At 48.5% G+C, this 18248-nt stretch overlaps 2 protein-coding genes across 2 annotated transcripts in view; one reads left to right on the top strand and one right to left on the bottom strand.

The window, feature by feature from the left end:
• The window catches only part of GPN2 (GPN-loop GTPase 2), a 9712-nt gene extending 1879 nt beyond the window's left edge, over positions 1-7833 (top strand). The window contains exons 3-5 of the mRNA XM_010830116.1: positions 1963-2123; positions 5749-5879; positions 7111-7833. Of these exons, the coding sequence (XP_010828418.1) occupies positions 1963-2123; positions 5749-5879; positions 7111-7183 (365 nt within the window). The 3' untranslated portion in view covers positions 7184-7833. The remainder of the gene's footprint in view (positions 1-1962; positions 2124-5748; positions 5880-7110) is intronic.
• Positions 7834-16870: 9037 nt separating this feature from the next.
• Positions 16871-18224, bottom strand: SFN (stratifin). The gene has a single exon (XM_010830113.1). The coding sequence runs from the start codon at positions 18145-18147 to the stop codon at positions 17401-17403; it is 747 nt and encodes a 248-aa protein (XP_010828415.1). The 5' UTR covers positions 18148-18224; the 3' UTR covers positions 16871-17400.
• Positions 18225-18248: the final 24 nt, after the last annotated feature.

Genomic DNA, 18248 nt, shown 5'->3' with positions numbered 1-18248 from the left:
CTGAGTATTAAAAAAAAAAAAAAAGCCAGTCAAGGCAGAAGTGTCCTAGACAGGGGATCCAGTAACAGTAAAGGCCCTTAGGGAAAGAGCTTTTTGTGTTCAAGGGAAAGGGGATGGGAAGTGGGGGAGCCCAGTGTAGCTCAGAGAGTGATAGGAGGAAGCGAGGTCAGAGAGGTGGGCAGGGGCTAAAGAGGAAAGCCATTGATGAATATGAAGCAGGAGAACACCATGAACTGAAAAGGCCCTTTTGGCTTCTTTGTGAATTGAAAGAGGCAAGAATGAAACAGATCCTATAGGAGGTTTTTGCAGCAACCCAGGTGGTGGTTAGTGGGAACGAAGAGAAGGAAATAGATATAAAACTTAACTCAGGAAATAGGATTTGCTGGTGGATTGGACATAGAGGAATTAAGAATGTCTCTCACATTTCTGACCGAACCAGTGGACGGATAAAGGTGGGAACAACAAAGGGAGAAGCAGGCTGGCAGGAGGCAGGGGTGTTGCCTAGGTTCTAACAGCCAGCGTTTTTTCTCCTGCAAAATTAGTGCTCTCCTGACTGGAGCATCAGTTCTCTAAATACCATCTTCAGCCACAGAGAATGGAGAGAACAGCTGAAAGGAGGTTGTGGGGAGAGTGAAGTGTCGGGGCCTTGTCCAGGGAGGGTGACTGGGTGCCCGTCGGGACACGGAAGGATGTCAGCACCTTGGAGGGGCCGCCTCAGCCCAGAGTCTTGGTCCATCTCTTGGCAAGCCCAGACACCCCATTTTATCTGTGTACAGATTTATGCCTCTCTCCCCCTTCACAGCCTCCATTCCGATGGCCACGTTTGTCCTCTGCATTTCTAGCTCTGACTCTTGCCAGTCATCCTCACAAGAGATGGAGGCACACACCAGATCAGGCAGTTGAGACCCAGAGAAGTTACATGAATAGCCCAAGCTAGCATGTTAGCTGAGAGGAAATCTAAGTGCCAGTGTACCTGGCTGCAGTTTCTCCATTCTCAGTGAGAAACACACCTGTCAGGCAATCCAAGAAGTTTGTTGGAATGGCCACATTTTCTTCTTTGCAGACACAAGGGTGTCAGTTTCTAATCAGGGCTGGTAAAAATACAGAAAGCAGAGCTCAGGGTGTGAGTCAGTTGGTCCCGACAGCCAGATTCCCTCAACTGACTTTGGGACAGACCTGCTGAGTTCCCAGCTGCCTGAGTTTTCCAGGCAGAAATGGATAATACGGGAAGGCCCACTTTCCTTCTCTTAAGAGGAAGTTTGTATTCATAGAACTGAATTCAGGGACCTCTGAGTCATCTATTCTAATCTTCTCATTTTATGCTAAGAAGGAACTGGCCCAGAAAGGGAAAGTCATTTTCCCAAGAGGCCAGCTTGCTAGATCGATGACTTAGAGTGTGTGTGCCTGGTCCTGGGGGCACTGCCTGGCTGTGAGCCTCGTGAGGCAGGGGCCAAGCAGTGTTATTGGTACATGTTCAGTCTTATTACCGTTGATCAGGCACTTCTCTGAACCAGACACTGAGGTTTATGGCAGTTAATCCTCACAGTAGCCTCATGAGGTGGGTAACTGCCCACAGAGCTGGTAAATGGCAGCGCCAACAAGTGAAATCAGTTGTTTTCTTCTTAGTAAGTTAATTTCACTGCCTCAACAAATATTTGTTGAATGAATGAATGAATGAGTGAGTGAATGAAGGCAAAGGAAGAAAGAAAAAAATACGTTCTCTGTTCTCAGGTCTTTGCCTGATGCCAACTGCTCCTAATACCAGTTTCTCTTCTCTTTCTTCTTTTTTAATTGAAATATAATGGACTTACAATGTTGTGTTAACAAAGTGATTCAGTTATACATACATGACATTCAGTTATACATATACATATATTCTTTTTTGTATTCTTTCCATTGTGGTTTATCTTTATCACAGGATATTGAATAGAGTTCCCTGTGCTAACCAGTTTCTCTTCTTAGCCTTCAACCTGGACTACTACACAGAGGTCCTGGACCTCTCCTACCTGCTGGACCATCTTGCTTCGGATCCTTTCTTCCGCCACTACCGGCAGCTCAACGAGAAACTGGTGCAGCTCATTGAAGACTACAGCCTAGTCTCCTTCATCCCTCTCAATATTCAGGTACAAGCATACTTCTTTTTTTTTCTTTCTCTCTCTTTTTTTTGGACATGCTGCGCAACTTGTGGAATCCCCAACCGGGGACTGAACTTGGGCCTTGGACAGTGAAAGCTCAGAGTGCTAACTGCTCATAGTGCTAACTGCTGGACCGGCAGAGAAGTCCCGAAGGACATCTCAGTTTTTTTGCACTTCACTTTACTGTACTTCACAGCTACTGCTTTTTTTTTTTTTTAATGAATTGCAGGTTTGTGGCAACCCTGCATTCAACAAGTGTATGTTCCAACAGCATTTGCTCACTTTATGTCTCCATGTCACACTTTGATGATTCTCACAATATTTTAAGCTTTTTCATTATTATTATTATATTTGTTATGATGATCTGTGATCAGTGATCTTTAATGTTACTCTCTACAGTCGTTTGGGGCACCATCAACTACACCCATATAAGACAGTGAACTTAATCCACAGATGGCGTGTGGATTTTGACACGTATTTTGATAGCTTCGCAGACTGGCTGTTCCCGCATCTCGCTCCCTCTCCTTGGGCCGCCTTATTCCCTAAAACACAGCAGTGTGGAAATTAGGCCAGTTAATAACCCTACACTGGTCTCTGTGTTCAAGTGAAAGGAAGAGCTTCACGTCTCTCACTTTAAAAGCTAGAAATACTTAAAATCAGTGAGGAAGCCATGTCGAAAAGCTAAGAAAGGCCGAAAGCTAGGCCTCTGGTGCCAAACTGTTTGCCACGTTGTAAATGCAAAGGAAAAATTCATGAAGGAAATCAGAAGTGCTGCTCAGTGAACACAGGAGCAGTAAGAAAGCACAACAGAAATCTTTCAGCATATCAGAAAGCGGATACGAAGAAGCATATCAGAAAGCTGATATGGAGAAAGTTTTAGAGGTCTGAATAGATCAAACCAGCCATAGCATTTCCTTAAGCCAAAGCCCAATCCAGAGCAAGGCCCTACCTAACTCCTTGTTCTTTGAAGGCTGAGAGGTGAGGAAGCTACAGAAAAAAAGTTTGAAACTTGCAGAGGTTGGTTCCTGAGGTTTAAGGAAGGAAGCCATCCCAGTAACATGAAAGTGTAGGTAAAGCAGCAAGTGCTAAGGAGAAGCTGCAGCAAATGATCCAGAAGATCTCGCTGAGATAATTAATGAAGGTGACGTCACTAAACAGATTCTCAGTGTAGACAAAACAGCCTTACACTGGAAGGTGTTATCTAGGACTTTGTAGCTAGAGAGGAGTCAGTGCCTGGCTTCAAAGGACAGGCTGACTCTTGTTAGGGACTAATGCATCTCGTGACTTTAAGTTGAAGCCAGAGCTCATTTACCATTCTGAAAATCCTAGGCCCTTAGGAATTCTATTAAATCTGCTCTATCTGTGCTTTATAAATGGAACAACAAAGCCTGGATGACAGCACATCTGTATACATGTTTTACTAAATATTTTAAGCCCACTATTGAGACCTACTACTCAGAGAAAAAGATGCTTTTCATAATATTACTGCTCATTGACAAGACACCTATTCACCCAGGGGCTGTGATGGAGAAGTTTTCATGCCTGCCAACACAACATCCATTCTGCAGCCCATGGATCAAGGAGTCGTTTTGACTTTCAAGTCTTAGTATTTAAAAAATACATTTCTGAAGGGTATAGCTGCCATAGATGGTGATTCCACTCATGGTTCTGGGCAAAGTAAATTGAAAATCTTCTGGAAAGGATCCCCATTCTAGATGTCATTAAGAACATCTGTGATTCATGGGAACAGGTCAAAATATCAACATTAAAAGGAGTTTGGAAAACGTTGATTCTAGCCCTTGTGGGTGACTCTGAGGGGTTCAAAATTTCTATGGAGGAAGTAAGTGCAGATTGGTAGAAATGGCAAGAGAATTAGAATTAGAAGAGCCTGAAGCTGTGACTGAATTGCTGCAATCTCATGAAAAAAGTTGAATGGATAAGTTCCTTCTCAGGGATGAGCAAAGCAAGTGGTTTCTTGAGATGGAACCTACTGGTGAAGATAACTGGGAAGGATGAAATGGCAACAAAGATTTAGAATATCACATGAGCTCAGTTGATACAGTAGCAGCAGGGTTTCAGAGGACTGACTCCAATTTTGAAAGAAGTTCTACTGTCATGCTATTAAATGCTGTCAAACAGCTTTGCGTGCTACAGGGAGATGGTTCATAAAAAGAAGAGTGAATTGATGCTGCACACTTCACTATTGTTTTATTTTAAGAAACTGCCACAACCATCTCAGCCTTCAGCCACCACCACCCTGATCAGTTAGCAGCCTTCAACATGGAGGCAAGACCCTCAACCAGCAAAAAGATTATGACTCACTGAAGGCTCAGATGATAGTTAGCATTTTTTAGCAATAAAGTACTTTTTGATTAAGGTTTTTTTTTTAGACATAATTGTACACTTAGTAGACTACAGTAGAGCTTAAACACGACTTTTATATGCACTGGGAAACCGAAATATTCATGTGACTAACTTGATGATGGGATTTGCTTTATTGGAATACTCTAGAACCCAACCCACAGTATCTCCGAGGTGTGCTTGTACTAGGCACTGGAACGACTCCTCCCTTGGCTATCGGCTCTGACGTGCCTGGGACTGCACTTGCAGACCAAGGATATAGGAAGCGTGGAGGCCTTGAACAGTAGTCTTTGTCCTGGTCTCAGCTCATCAGTCTCATTGGCTTCGAGGCCAGTGGGAGGCAGGATTCCAGTAAAGAGGACGGACCAGACTTTGGCCCTGTCTGTTCTGTTTTGCTGGGTTCTCTCCACGTATGTTACCTCCTCTGTGTGAAAATGGAGGGGTTCAGAAAGTGCCCAGCAAGGGACTTGACCAAGGCCAGAGACAAGTTTTTCAGGCTCTTTCCAGATGGGCAACTGACTGTTGACTTTGCAAAGTAGTACCCAACTCTTGTGCCTCTCACCTTGTACCCTGCAAAGGGAACCTGGGAGGAAAAGGTGCGTGTTAGATTATCCTTTCTGCTGTGGTGGACTTAAAGAACTTGTCTCTTCTGTTTAATGCCACACTTCTCTCCTCTACAGTGAGGAGGTGAACCCTATAATATTAATCGTACAATTTACAGCTTGTTGAAGGCTTTCTGTATTAGACACTGTGTGTGTGTGCTGAGGACTGTTACATGTACTGTTTTGATCTCTTTCCCATCATGTGATGTAGGGACCATCCTTACCACTTTTATATGGAGGAACAAATAAGTTACATGCATATTTATGGGTGCCTGCGGTTAGCTAAATGCTGTGCCAGGCACTGGGGATGTCTGGGCAAACAAGTTCCTGACCTCCAGGGGTGCACAGTCCAGTGGGGGAGTTACTAACTTGTTAATAGTAAGATGGTAGGCTCATAGCCACAGTGGGGATCAACCCAGGGGATGGTGAGTGTGCATGGAGGAGCTTATCTGTTCTAATTTGGGTGAGTTGGCAGTCAGGAAAGAAGGGGTGTAGTCGGGCCTCTGGCGACACTAGATATATTCCAGGCCAAGGAAGCTGCATGGATTAGAGGCTTCACGAGGCAAGATGGAGGGGGCATATTTGGAGAATGCAGTTGGTTTGGTACAACCTCAGTTCCACATACCTCTGTTTCTCTCCTCCCTGCTCAGGACAAGGAGAGTATCCAGCAGGTGCTGCAGGCTGTGGATAAAGCCAACGGCTACTGCTTTGGGGTCCAGGAGCAGCGGAGCCTGGAGGCCATGATGTCTGCAGCCATGGGAGCTGACTTCCACTTCTCCTCGTATCCTTCCTCACCAGCCTCCACCGTGGCCAAGAGCAGAAGGCCAGGGGCTGAGGAATGGCCACGTCTGCCCTTACAGATGATTGGTTTCCTGTTGACCAGTGGGCTCCCTGGTGGCTGGTCCCTTGGAAGGCTTCAGGGTTGTTTGTACCTGAGGATAAGTAGGACTCTGATCAGAAGGAGCAACAAATACAGAGGCCCAGCCATGAAGGGGCACTGGTCACTTGGGAGAGACACGAGGGCTTCAGTTTGCCTGGTGTCTTGAACTTGAAGGAGAAGGGGAGATGCAGTGGTCAAGGGAGGTGGGCAGTGGAGGAGTGTGGACTTTGGTCTGTGGGTGGCTGGTGGGAACCAGCATCCTCCTGATGAGCTGAGCGTGATGTGATCAGATGTCCATTTTTGAAAAGCACCTCCAAGTACAGAAAGTGCATTTAAGGGATGTGATTGGAAGCAGGAGCGTTTTTAGTCTCCAGGTGAGAACGGATGAAATGTTAGTATGAGAACAGAAAAAGGGGTGTGGCCTGGGAAAAGTACTAAGGAGATAGACAACCAGAGCTGGTGACCAGTGGTTATAGGATAGGAGGAGGTGGAGCAGAAGTTAGACTCCCAGGTGGTTGGGCTGGTTGTAGGCCTCCTTGGTGGCTTGGATGGTAAAGGATGTGCCTGCAACGCAGGTTTGATCCCTGGATGGGGAAAACCTCTGACTCCTGGAGGGGCATGGCTACCCACTCCAGTATCCTTGCCTGGAGAATTCCATGGACACAGAAGCCTGATGGTCTGTGGTCCATGGGTTCGCAGTCAGACACGACTAAGCAACTAACACTTTGACTTTTCGGGGTGGTTGTGCTCACTGAGGCCAAAAAAGGAAGAGGAGAGGGCAGGTTTGTCAGGTGGGTAGCAGGGATGGGAGCTGAGGGCTGTGCCATCTTTGAGGGGCATGGCTCCAGAGCATGTGCCACAACACAGAGCCGGAAGGTTGGCGCGCTCCAGTTCTCTGCTGCTCAGCACTGTGGGGAAAAGGCACAAAGAGGAGCGTGTGGGTCTGGTTGCTTCAAGGGACTTCTCAGACCAGTTGGTCCCCATGGCCTGAAGCTATAATTATGAGGAAGGGAACAGGATGGGAGGAACCTGCCAGACACAGTTGGGAGGCAGGCATCACAGAGATCAGATCCTGCCCAGACCAGTTCCCCATCCTTGCCTGTGCTGTCAGCCTTGACAAGCCCCCCATCAGCACCCTGGGCCTCCAGGAGAAGTACCTGGCGCCCTCAGAGCAGCCAGTGGAGCAGGAGGCCATGCAGCTGTAGCAGCAAGCTGGGCTCCGGAGGACGAGACACACGACCCAGCACTGGGGGGAGTGGCGGCTCCCAGTGACCAGCTGGACAGCTCAGCTGCAGCAGATCCAAGAGCAGCCCTCCGGGCTAGAGCTGGGAGACAGGCGTGAGGATACCTAGGCCTGCAGAGGACTTCTGGCCTGAAGCCAGACGTGTCGCCAAGCAGAGCATCAGTCACACCCTTGTGAGCTCTGGACGCTGCCACTGGGCATTCAGCACTGACCCACTCGGGCTGTGATGGGATGTGCTGCAATACAAGAGCTTATTTTCTACTTCTTGTGGCTTCCAAACTTTCTTCCCGCTACCCTGGCCAAGGGAGGTGGGAACGTGGGAAGGCCACCCTTCCCCAGAAGAGGCCTATTTCTTGGTATTCCAGGGCAGGCTCGCCCCCAAGCCCAGGACCATGCTGGAGGGATGACCCAGTCTCCAGTGGTGCTCCTTTGTCCATCTTCAGCGCCAACAGTGAACTCAAGCCTGAGCTTTCACAAGCACCATTTCCTAGCAGATCTTGCAATGGTTTATTTTCATTGTATTTATTTCAGTTTTATTCTTTTGAGGGGCAAGTGTTAATTAGTTTTCCATTTATAGTAATGATTAAAGTTTATTTTAAAATGAAGTTACTTGTACAAAATATGTTGTTGAAGGAAAAATATTAGTATATAATACGGTATGAAGGCTGTGGCAAAAAAACGATGACTTCAGGTTGGAAATACTGGTACTTGCTTCTTGTTGGGTGTTGCAGCTAGTTGGGGGCGATTCGTATTTTTAACCAGTAGGTGGCGCCCCAGGCTTTCTTTTCTTTCTTTTTCTTTTTTTTAATTTTAATTTTCTTTCAGTTGTAGCCTGGAGGCAGAAGGGGACAGATGGCAGTTGTGCCAGTATTCTTATTTGCAGACACTCAGGCCTGTTAACACATGGGATGGGCTTCGCATTTCACAAAGAGCTTCCACACAGACAATCCTCATATGACTCTCACAGGAACGCCTAGGGCTACAGATGAGGTGGGGAATGGTGCTAACCCCCACTTTATATGAGGAAACAGAAAACTGAGGAGTTTGAACCTCGGTCAGCCTGGCTCTCTCACACTCGCTTTGCTGACTTCTTAAATGGTGAATCCTTAGTGGTGAAAAGTCACGGCCCCTTCTCCCACGGGATTTGTAGCCACTCATGAGAAAGAATTTAGACACCTGTAGAGTATTCCTGGGAGAAGGCAATGGCACCCCACTCCAGTACTTTTGCCTGGAAAATCCCATGGACAGAGGAGCCTGGTAGGCTGCAGTCCATGGGGTCGCTAATAGTCGGACACGACTGAGCGACCTCGCTTTCACTTTTCACTTTCATGCATTGGAGAAGGAAATGGCAACCCACTCCAGTGTTCTTGCCTGGAGAATCCCAGGGACGGGGGAGCCTGGTGGGCTGCCGTCTATGGGGGTCACACAGAGTCGGACACGACTGAAGCGACTTAGCAGCAGCAGCAGCAGCAGCAGCAAAGTATTCCTGAGTTGTAAATCAGGGGGAACTGTTCTGAAGTGGACTTGAAATGGTGATTGAGCTCTGCTTTCTTAGTTTTGGCCATCAGAGCAGAAGGCAGAGAGGAAGGGGCCATAAGGAGGCTCTTCGGACTGGAGCAGTGTGAAAGCAGTCGACCTGGACTCCCACGCCTGGCAGGATGCAGGATAATAACTGGGTGCTACTTCCCCCACCTCTTTCATCTGAGGAGTTCAAAGCACCTCACCCCTTTTAACACTGTACACAGTAGGTGGGGAGTATCAACAGGGCAAGCCAGGGAAACTGAGGCCAGGAGGCACTGCCTGGGGCTGTCTGTGAGTCACCTGTGAGGCTTGGAGCCCGGGATCATGACGCCCAGGCTCTTGGACAAATCCCTCATCAGTTAAGGCGTGAGGGTGGGTGCTGTGTGTTTGAAGCTGGTACCAATAGTTGTGGTCAGGGGTTTTGATGCTCACCCCGAACTAGAGGCCCCAGCCACCACCAAAGCACACCAGATGGAAGAAAGGCGTCATGTAGAACTTTATGGCCTCATATGCAAGCACCCTCAGCATCAGTGAGTGGGGAAGGATGGAAACACTCCAGGCTTTATTTTCAGGCCTTGGTGTGACAAGGGTGTGTCTCCTCCAGTGGATGGAGCTCTGACCACTTCCCACTGATAGCAACATGATTTTCTGTTCGCCTGTTAGGACGGGCTGGACAGCACAATGCCGAAAAGCAGAGGCATCTGGGTTCCAGGTGAGGTCTGCTCAGCATGATATAGGCAGGGTCAGAGAAAGACTGGGCTTTCCTTGTGGTAAATCCGTCTGCAATGCGGGAGACCTGGGTTCGATCCCTGGATTGGGAAGATCCCCTGGAGAAGGGAAAGACTACCCACTCCAGTATTCTGGCCTAGAGAATTCACGGACTGTATAGTCCATGGGGTCACAGAGTTGGACACGACTGAATGACTTTCACTTTAGGGCTTCTCTTGTAGCTCAGTTGGTAAAGAATCTGCCTGTAATACAGAAGACCTGGGTTCGATTCCTGGGTTGGGAAGATTCCCTGGAGAAGGAAATGGCAACCCACTCCAGTATTCTTGCCTGGAGAATCCCATGGACAGAGGAGCCTGGCAGGCTACAGTCCATGGGGTTACAAGAGTCAGACACGACGTAAGAGACTAAACCACCAGAGAAAGACTACCCTCGATTTGGCAGCAAGTGACAACTGTCCTTAAGATTTCTTTTTTTTTTCCCCCAATAGAAAAAGAAAACACTTGGAAAATGAAAATAATAAATTTTCTATTCAAATGTATAAATATATATTTTTTCTTTCAGTTTACTTTTCTATACATTCGGAAGGATAGCTATAGCAATTATATATGTGGGATATATTGTTATAGCTTTATAACCTTTTTGCAGTTAATATTTTTTCAGGTAATTAGAACTAGAAAAATCTTAGAATTTTTTTACCTTTTATATTAGAATATAACTGATTAACAATGTTGTGATAGTTTCAGGTGGACAGCAAAGGGATTCAGCCACACACATACGTGTATCTATTTCCCCAAACTCCCCTCCTGTCCAGGCCTGCCACATGGTGTTGAGCAGAGCTCCCTGTGTGCACAGAAGGTCCTTGTTGAAAACTGGAAAAACCTTTTTTAATGTCTACATGATAATATTGTATAGTGTGGTTAAAACAGTGTTTATCCAGACTCCCACGGTTAGCCTTTAAGTTGTTGCCAGTTTTTTGCTATTATAAATAAGGTTGTGATTAACCTTTGTCTGAGTCTCTGACTTTTAACTTACGATACATAAGTCCTAGAAATAAAATTACCAACATTTTCTAGGTTCTGTGTTCATGTTCCCAAAATGCCTCCCAGAAAAGCACCACCTTACATCTCACAGGCCCTGTCTGGAAGTGCTCTTCTCAGCCCCGACCTCACCTGGCAATCATGACTTCTGAAGGGAGGAAACCACCCCTGAGTGTCTTCCAAGGGACCTTCTTGGTCATCTCTGTTAACCTCTGTGCATTTCCTGGCTCTGAATTGGGAACCTCCAACAATTGGAAGATAGCATTTGGAACCTATCAGAGACCACAGCTCACTGGAAAGCCTTCCAGCCCGGACAAAGAGGCTGAGGAGTGAGGATGACACCCTAAAGCCCACAGAGCTGAAGCACAACCAGTATGCCCTCTGCTGTTGCTGAAGTAGCAAAACGCTCACCCACAGTTGGCTGAGAATAGGAAGCCTGACCCCATTAGGGTCTGTGGGAAGATGAGGCTCCCATCAGCGTCTGAGAGATTCTCAAGGCTTCTGACAGAGATGGGAGTGACTTCCCAGCACCACTCAGGCCCACCCTGTTTTTGAAAGAAGTGGAGAGGCCTACCCACCTCAGAATCCCTGGTGGGAAATTCCCTATCAAGCTGAGTAGCTCTCCTCTCCTTTTTCTTCTCTTGCCTCTGATTGTTGAACCTTTTACTCAGTCAGGTCTGGGCTGCTCACCTCTTCTTCCAGTCCCCTTTGAGTCCCAGATGACACAGACATCAGTGGCATCAGGCTTGATGAGGGTAGGAGAGAACCATGTACCTCACTTCCAACCCACTGTGTCCTTCATGTCTGGCCAGCTGCACACAGTCCCAGAAGCCTGAGTTCCAAGTGACCTAAGCCTGAGGGACTGTGAGGGATAGGCTGGGGGTTTGGAGCCCAAATGAGGTGAAAAATAAATGCTCTGGGCTAGCACACAGCAAAGTCGAAATTTTTTTCTCCCCATCCCAAACCCTGAAGCAGTTACAGAGGAGGGAGATGAGAGGGCCCTTCAAAGTCATCCCAAATAAGCACATCTAAAGTGGTGTGCTCACTGTCCAAATACGGCTTCAAGAAATGTTCCCTAGCGCTCCCTTCACTCTGGATTGTCACCTCTGCCTGTACGTTAATCCTGGAGCCTCCACAGTGCTCTGTGGGGTCACAGAAACAGCAAAGGAGGCATATTGGGACAACTCGTCAGTCACACCCATGGTCACATCATCGATTCTAAGCTAAAAACCAGTCCCTTTACAGTCAGACAAGGAAATTTCAGGTTAACTTTAGTCTGAAGGAAGAAAAATGGGGAAATGTATCTTCCTCTTGCCTTCTCTTTTAGCAAATATTTATTGAATACCATAATCTGATGTATTTTTAAACACTATGCCTAGCCACAGATTGAAGACTCCGTGTTCTCAGAGTCTGGGGTTTCTTCTTCTATCCCTAGACAAAAATCTCTATATTTCTCGGGAATTCCTGGGCAATCCAGTGGTTAGGACTCAGAGCTTTCACTGCCAGCAGACCCAGGTTCAATCCCCAGTGGAGGAAAACTAAGATCTTGCAAGCTGTGGCCAAAATAAGGAATTAAAATTTTTCAGAGAGCGGTAAGGGGAAGACTGGGTGGAGATGAGAGATGAATTAGCCCTCTGACAACCCCAGGGCGATAAACCTGTCTGCTGCCCCACAGACATTCCTGGATCCTGACTCAGTGGGTAGGTGGGGCTAGGGGGGTTTGTGAGAAGAGAGGGACTTAGCCCTGCAGAATCCTGCTTTCCTCAACCCCTCTCCTCCTACACACAGCAGGGCTGGGGGTGAAGACCCTAGGAACAGGGTGAAGAATTGAAAAGGAACAGAAGATGTAACCAGGTTAAGGAAATCTTAACTTGAGAACAAGCCAGGAAATTGGTCAACTACACATTTTTTTCTCATTTAAAACAACTCCTTTCTGCTGGGCCGTGGGGTGGCTTTAGATTAAGTAGAGGAAGAAGCCTCTCTTGATTCTTAGAAAGTCCAAGATAGGAGCAGGACAGCATAGCATAAGGTGTTTCTTTTCAAATTTATTTTTAACTCATGAAACTCCCAATATACAAAAAAGGCATATGTGTGGCTATTTTAGCCCAAGTGTGGGGAAACTGGGGAACCCCTGACCACTGAGCCCGTGTCCTGTGGCAGCTGCTAGGGAAACCTCTGAGCAAAGTTTGAAAACAGCCATTGTGGTTTAAAAATCATGAGCCTTGGAGCTGGACCTGTTCTACTCCCCGAGCGCGTAAGTCATGTGTAACCTTGATTATTAGGTTATTTAACTGCTCTGAGCTTCAGTCTCTTCATAAGCAAAACCAAGGAGATAATATGTGAGGATTAAGGTATGAAACCGCCTGGCATATAGCAGTCACACCGTGTGCTCTTACAACTGTATTCTGTTCTCTAGGAAGAAGCAAGAATAGGGACTTTTGGTCAGAAGAGCAATCTTGGTGCAAGCATCTGAAATTAAGTTCTTCCAAAAAGGCACTGGACACTTGGGCAGTATATAAGTTTGTGTGTGAGTCTCTTGCCTTTCTGCCTTTTTGGAAGAAGCCACAGTAGCCTGCCTGACCTCAATGCCTTGTCCTTCCTAGGGTGCCTATTTAGTCCTGATAAAGTACCTTAACCCCTTCACCTTGCTTCCCATCACCTACTCCTGTGGATTTACAGAGCCAATTTGAACTTTGCTCTCTGAAGTAACTACATGTAAGAGAGAGAAGAGTAGATACCTTCTCGAGAAATCTTAGGTTGTAAATTTTCCCCATACAAGGCAAATTCTTGGAAGAGGAAGATCTTTGTAAGCCCTGGGTCTCTGTTTCCTGGGGGATTATCCAGCAATGCAAAAAGGATAGGACTCTGTTTACTTGACTCTTGGTGAGCCCAATCTCTGTCTAGACAGCCTTGCTTTATTCCAGAACTAGTCGTATTTCCATTTCCACAGTAGAGGACCTGGTACTAACCTGGTTTCCAGGCATTTGGAAGGATGATTTTAAAACTAAGTTTTGAGCTCCTTCCGGTACACGAAACCTTGCTGGAGACAAGGAAGAAAGGAGTAATGGGACAACGTTACCATTTTAAGGGAGCTCTCTGGGGAGTTAAAAAAATAAACTCAGGACATAATTGCAAAGCTAGAGGTAGAACCAAATAGATATGAAACCATGGCTGAATAAATATACCTAAGAGGTGAAAAGAGTTGATAGACTAGGCAGCATATCCAAAGCTTGGTATGTGTTAAAGAGAAAGGAATGGTGGCTAGTCATTTTTGACCTGAAGATGGCTTTGAAATTTGGAAAAGTTTAGAAGAACGATCAAGTGGAGAGGACGATGAGAAAAGAAGAGTGGCCATCATGAAATTTCCATTGGAACTTTGCATTCTTACCGACTTTGCCCTCTGGGGCTGATTTTTTTTAAATTGAGCATAATTCACAGATCATAAAATTCACTATAAAGTTCACAGTTCAGTATTTTTTTTTCCCCCATATATTCACAAAATTGTGTGACCATCATGTTGCATGCTCAGTCGCTCAGTCTTTTCTGACTCCTTGCTACCCCATGGACTGCAGCCCGCCAAACTCCTCTGTCCATAGAATTTCCCAGGCAAGAATAGTGGAATGTGTTGCCATTTCCTACTCCATCATCACTATTTAAATCCAAGAAGATTTTATCACCCTAAGAGAAATTTCATACCCAATAGCAGCAGGACTGAAAAAAAATATTTTTTATTTTATTGAAGTACAGTTGATACACAGTGTTGGATTGTATAGAACTGAAAATTTTTAAATGTCAAATTTAGTCCAGGAAAAGATGACCAGAAATGCTCACTGAGGGCCCACCCTGGGTAACCTTAAGAAAGGTTTAGATAGAAAGGTCTGGGACCCAATTCAGAAGCTGGTGCCTAAGGCAGCTCACAGCTAGCTGTCTGGTGATATTCCAAACCATAGCATCTGCTTTTAAAATCTGTCAACACCAACACGCTACCTTAGAGTAGCTCGTTTCTTTCCCCATAGAGGGCAACCATGGGTGGTGTAAAGGGAGTAGGCAAAAGTCAAATGCAGAGAGAAAAGAAAAGAATTTGCTTTCCCAGGACCTACCTCATTAAGAGAAAGTCACCAGACCTGTCTGGTAAGAGAAACCAGGTCACTTCCAAAGCTAAGGGGAAGTCACCTGCTCTTTCCCAGAGTCTTTGACTGGTTTGAAAGCTTAACACTTAATACCCTTCTGAAAAGAGGAGACAAAGGACCCAGACAGCATCTGAGTGGTCCTGCCAGCTTCCCCTGAAGAATTAGAAATTCTATTAAGAGCCTTTTAGTCCATGAGTGTGACCAAACTTGGACTCTGAGGAACCTGATGAGGCTGGACTCAGTTCCCCCAATATTATCAGATGAAGGACTGACCACTTGTGTCAGGACAGTATTCTCAGGTGATCCAGTGATCAGGCAGGTTGGCCTTGGCAGTAAAGCTGTTCCTCAGGACTGGGCCTGATTATTCTGCTTTTGGCACAGAAATGCTAGATAAATCCTGGACTACCGATGCTGGAAGGATTAATAATAGGTAACATGTATAAATATGTATTATGGGCTACTTTACATACATTTATTTTTCTTAAACTTCACAGCAACTTTTAAGAGGAAGGTACTATTTTTTAATCCTCACTTCACAAATAAGGACAAAAGGTAAGCATGGTTAAGAACGTTGGCCAAAGCAGGCTTGGAGTCAAACTAAAAAGCCATTAGTTCAAGCCCCTTATGATACAGAAGAGGAAACTGAGGCCCGGGGGGCGGTTAATGACTTTTCCAAGGTTGGTGGCTCAGTCGGTAAAGAATCCGCCTGCAAATGCGGGAGACCTGTGTTACATCCCCGGGTTGGGAAAATCCTCTGGAGGAGGGCATGGCCAGAGGAGCCTGGCAGGCTGCAGTTCATGGGGTCGCAGAGTCGGGCACAACTGAGAGACTAAGCACAAAGCTGCTACTGCTGCTGCTGCTAAGTCGCTTCAGTCGTGTCCGACTCTGTGTGACCCCACAGACGGCAGCCCACCAGGCTCCCGCGTCCTGGGATTCTCCAGGCAAGAACACTGGAGTGGGTTGCCATTTCCTTCTCCAATGCATGAAAGTGAAAAGTGAAAGTGAAGTCACTCAGTCGTGTCTGACTCTTAGCGATCCCATGGACTGCAGCCTACCAGGCTCCTCCATCCATGGGATTTTCCAGGAAAGAGTACTGGAGTGGGGTGCCATCGCCTTCTCCGAAGCACAAAGCACAGGGTTGCAAAGCCAGTGAGAGTCACATCCAAGCCTCCTGGGTCAGGTCAGGGCTGCTTGGGCTCTAGAGTGCGATGGAGACACCTTGGTGGCCTTTTTCCAGCCCATATTGCCAGCCAGGCCAGGCCCAGGCACCGCCGGTTGAGCGGATGACTCAGAGGGCGGGGACTGCTTTTTCCGCACGACCCCGCCCCGTCCCGCTGCTCTGAGGATGTAGAGCTCTCGGGTCGGGCGGGTGGCAACTCGTCCGAGTGAAACCAGGAAAGCTCCGCCCCTGGCACTCGGCGGGTGGCGGGGGCCTCTTCTCCCGGCTGTGCATCCCAGCGCCGGCATGGCCCGGCGGGTGATGGGAACACGCTCCCAGCGCGTTCCGCCTCTCCTTCTTCTATTGGTCAGTCTGGCCCCGGGGGTGGTACCCTGAGCAGCTCCTTCCCGTGATTGGATGACATCAGCCTCGGGCCCGCCTCTGGCCTCAGGCTGTGAAGGTGGGGCTTCACTAGGCGGCCGCAGGCCAGGGAGCGTCGCTGCTGGGAGCTGAGGTGCGGAGGCCGTGGGCTTGGCCCACCACGGCCGAACCCGCTCTCGGCGGCCCTTCGCACTCAAGTTGCGCCTCTTCGTCAACGGCCCGTTTTATTTTGTCCCCATCTCCGAACGTTGGAAGGCGGTCTTCTCCTCAGACCTGTGCTTTTAATGGCGGCGTCATACCCGGCCCCTGGTGATAACTTCCCTCCGCTCAGATCTGATGGGACTGTTACCCACTTTCAGGTCTGAGGTGCTCAGTGCCGCTCACTGCAGCGTCCCCTCCGACCTCACCCCGGAGACTGTCCCCTCACACCTGAGTGCTTCAGCCTCCCACCCCGCGTTCCTGGCAGAGGAGTCTTCAAGCCGCCTTTGCGCTGCTCACCCGACCCTCCCGGGATAGGACCAGTTTGAGGGGACGTGACCAGACCCTGATGGAGAGAGCTGGATCCCCAGCCTCTCTCCTGGCTCCAGAGTCTTGCCTGCGGGTCACTGAGCCAGCCCCAAAGAGGTCAGGGTCTCTATAACTTACACACCAATCCCTGTCCCGCCCTTCCGCAATAACTGAAAAAGACAGGAGGAGTGTCACAGGGCAACTTTATTGAGAGGAAACATGGTCACACCCAGCAGACATGCTTTCCCTCTCATCCTGGGTCTTGGTTGCTGCACACACACACACACACAGGCACACACACACACACACACACTTTCATCACCAACCTCTGCCACACAGTTCGGTTTTCAGCTCCAAGGATGGGACACTCCTCAATTCCTAAGATCCATAGGTAGCAGGGGCGGGAGGGGGTTGGAGTGGGGAGGAAGTGGTCAGGTTCTGGGTGGGGGTGGGGTCTGGAGTGGAGGTCGAGGGTGGAGACAGAGAGCAGGGCTGGATGATGACCAGTGGCCAGGAGCGCCTGACAGCTGGAAGCGTGGAATCCTCTGGCTCCAGGGGGGCCTCGGCTCTGCTGGTTCCTCTCTATGGAGCCTTTCTGAGCTGGGCCAGAGCATTTGGGGAGAAGGGTCGGGCCTCCCACCCCATACAAGTCCTCTCTGCCGGGAGTGGGGGACTGGAGCGGGCAGGGCAGGGCAGGGCGTGCAGCGGGTGCGGCTCAGCTCTGGGGCTCCTCGGGAGCCTCGCCCCCTTCTTCCCCGGCGTTGTCGGCCGTCCACAGCGTCAGGTTGTCTCGCAACAGCTGCATGATGAGGGTGCTGTCTTTGTAGGAGTCCTCGCTGAGGGTGTGCAGGTCGGCCATGGCCTCGTCGAAGGTGGTCTTGGCCAGAGAGATGGCTTCCTCGGGGCTGTTGGCGATCTCATAGTGGAAGACGGAAAAGTTCAGGGCCAGGCCCAGGCGGATGGGGTTGGTGGGCGGCATCTCCTTCTTGCTGATGTCCATGGCCTCCTGATAGGCCGACCGGGCTGAGTCGATTATGCGCTTCTTGTCGTCGCCAGTGGCCACTTCGGCCAGGTAGCGGTAGTAGTCGCCCTTCATTTTCAGGTAGAAGACCCGACTTTCGGCTTCACCGGCCTCCTTGATGAGGTGGGTGTCCAGCAAGCCCAGCACTGTGTCACACACGCCCCGGAGCTCCGTCTCCACCTTCTCCCGGTACTCTTGCACCTCCGGGCCCTTCTCTTCGGAGCTTTCTTCATTGCTCTTTTGCTCGATACTGGACAGGACCCTCCACGCCGCCCGCTGGCCACCCACCACGTTCTTGTAGGCCACTGAGAGCAGGTTGCGCTCTTCGCAGGATAGCTCTTCACCCTTTTCCACGGCGCTCTTCATGAAAGCTGCCATGTCTTCATAGCGTTCGGCCTGCTCGGCCAACTTGGCCTTCTGGATCAGACTGGCTCTCTCCATGGCTCTGGGGTCAGGCAGACAGGCAAGCGGCGGGCTAACTGACTGCCTCGGAACCAAGGCCGGGTTCTGTGCCTCTCCTGCTCTCTGCCCGCCTTTTGGCT

Source organism: Bison bison, unplaced genomic scaffold (genome assembly GCF_000754665.1).
Source record: "Bison bison bison isolate TAMUID 2011002044 unplaced genomic scaffold, Bison_UMD1.0 scf7180017864516, whole genome shotgun sequence".
Taxonomy (NCBI): Eukaryota; Metazoa; Chordata; class Mammalia; order Artiodactyla; family Bovidae; genus Bison; species Bison bison.
Note: the sequence above shows the minus strand (reverse complement) of the source record. Positions and strands in the feature narration are given on the sequence as shown.

Excerpts from the sequence above, each read along its gene's own strand:
- SFN (XM_010830113.1), bottom strand. The coding sequence starts at position 18,147 with ATGGAGAGAGCCAGTCTGATCCAGAAGGCCAAGTTGGCCGAGCAGGCC.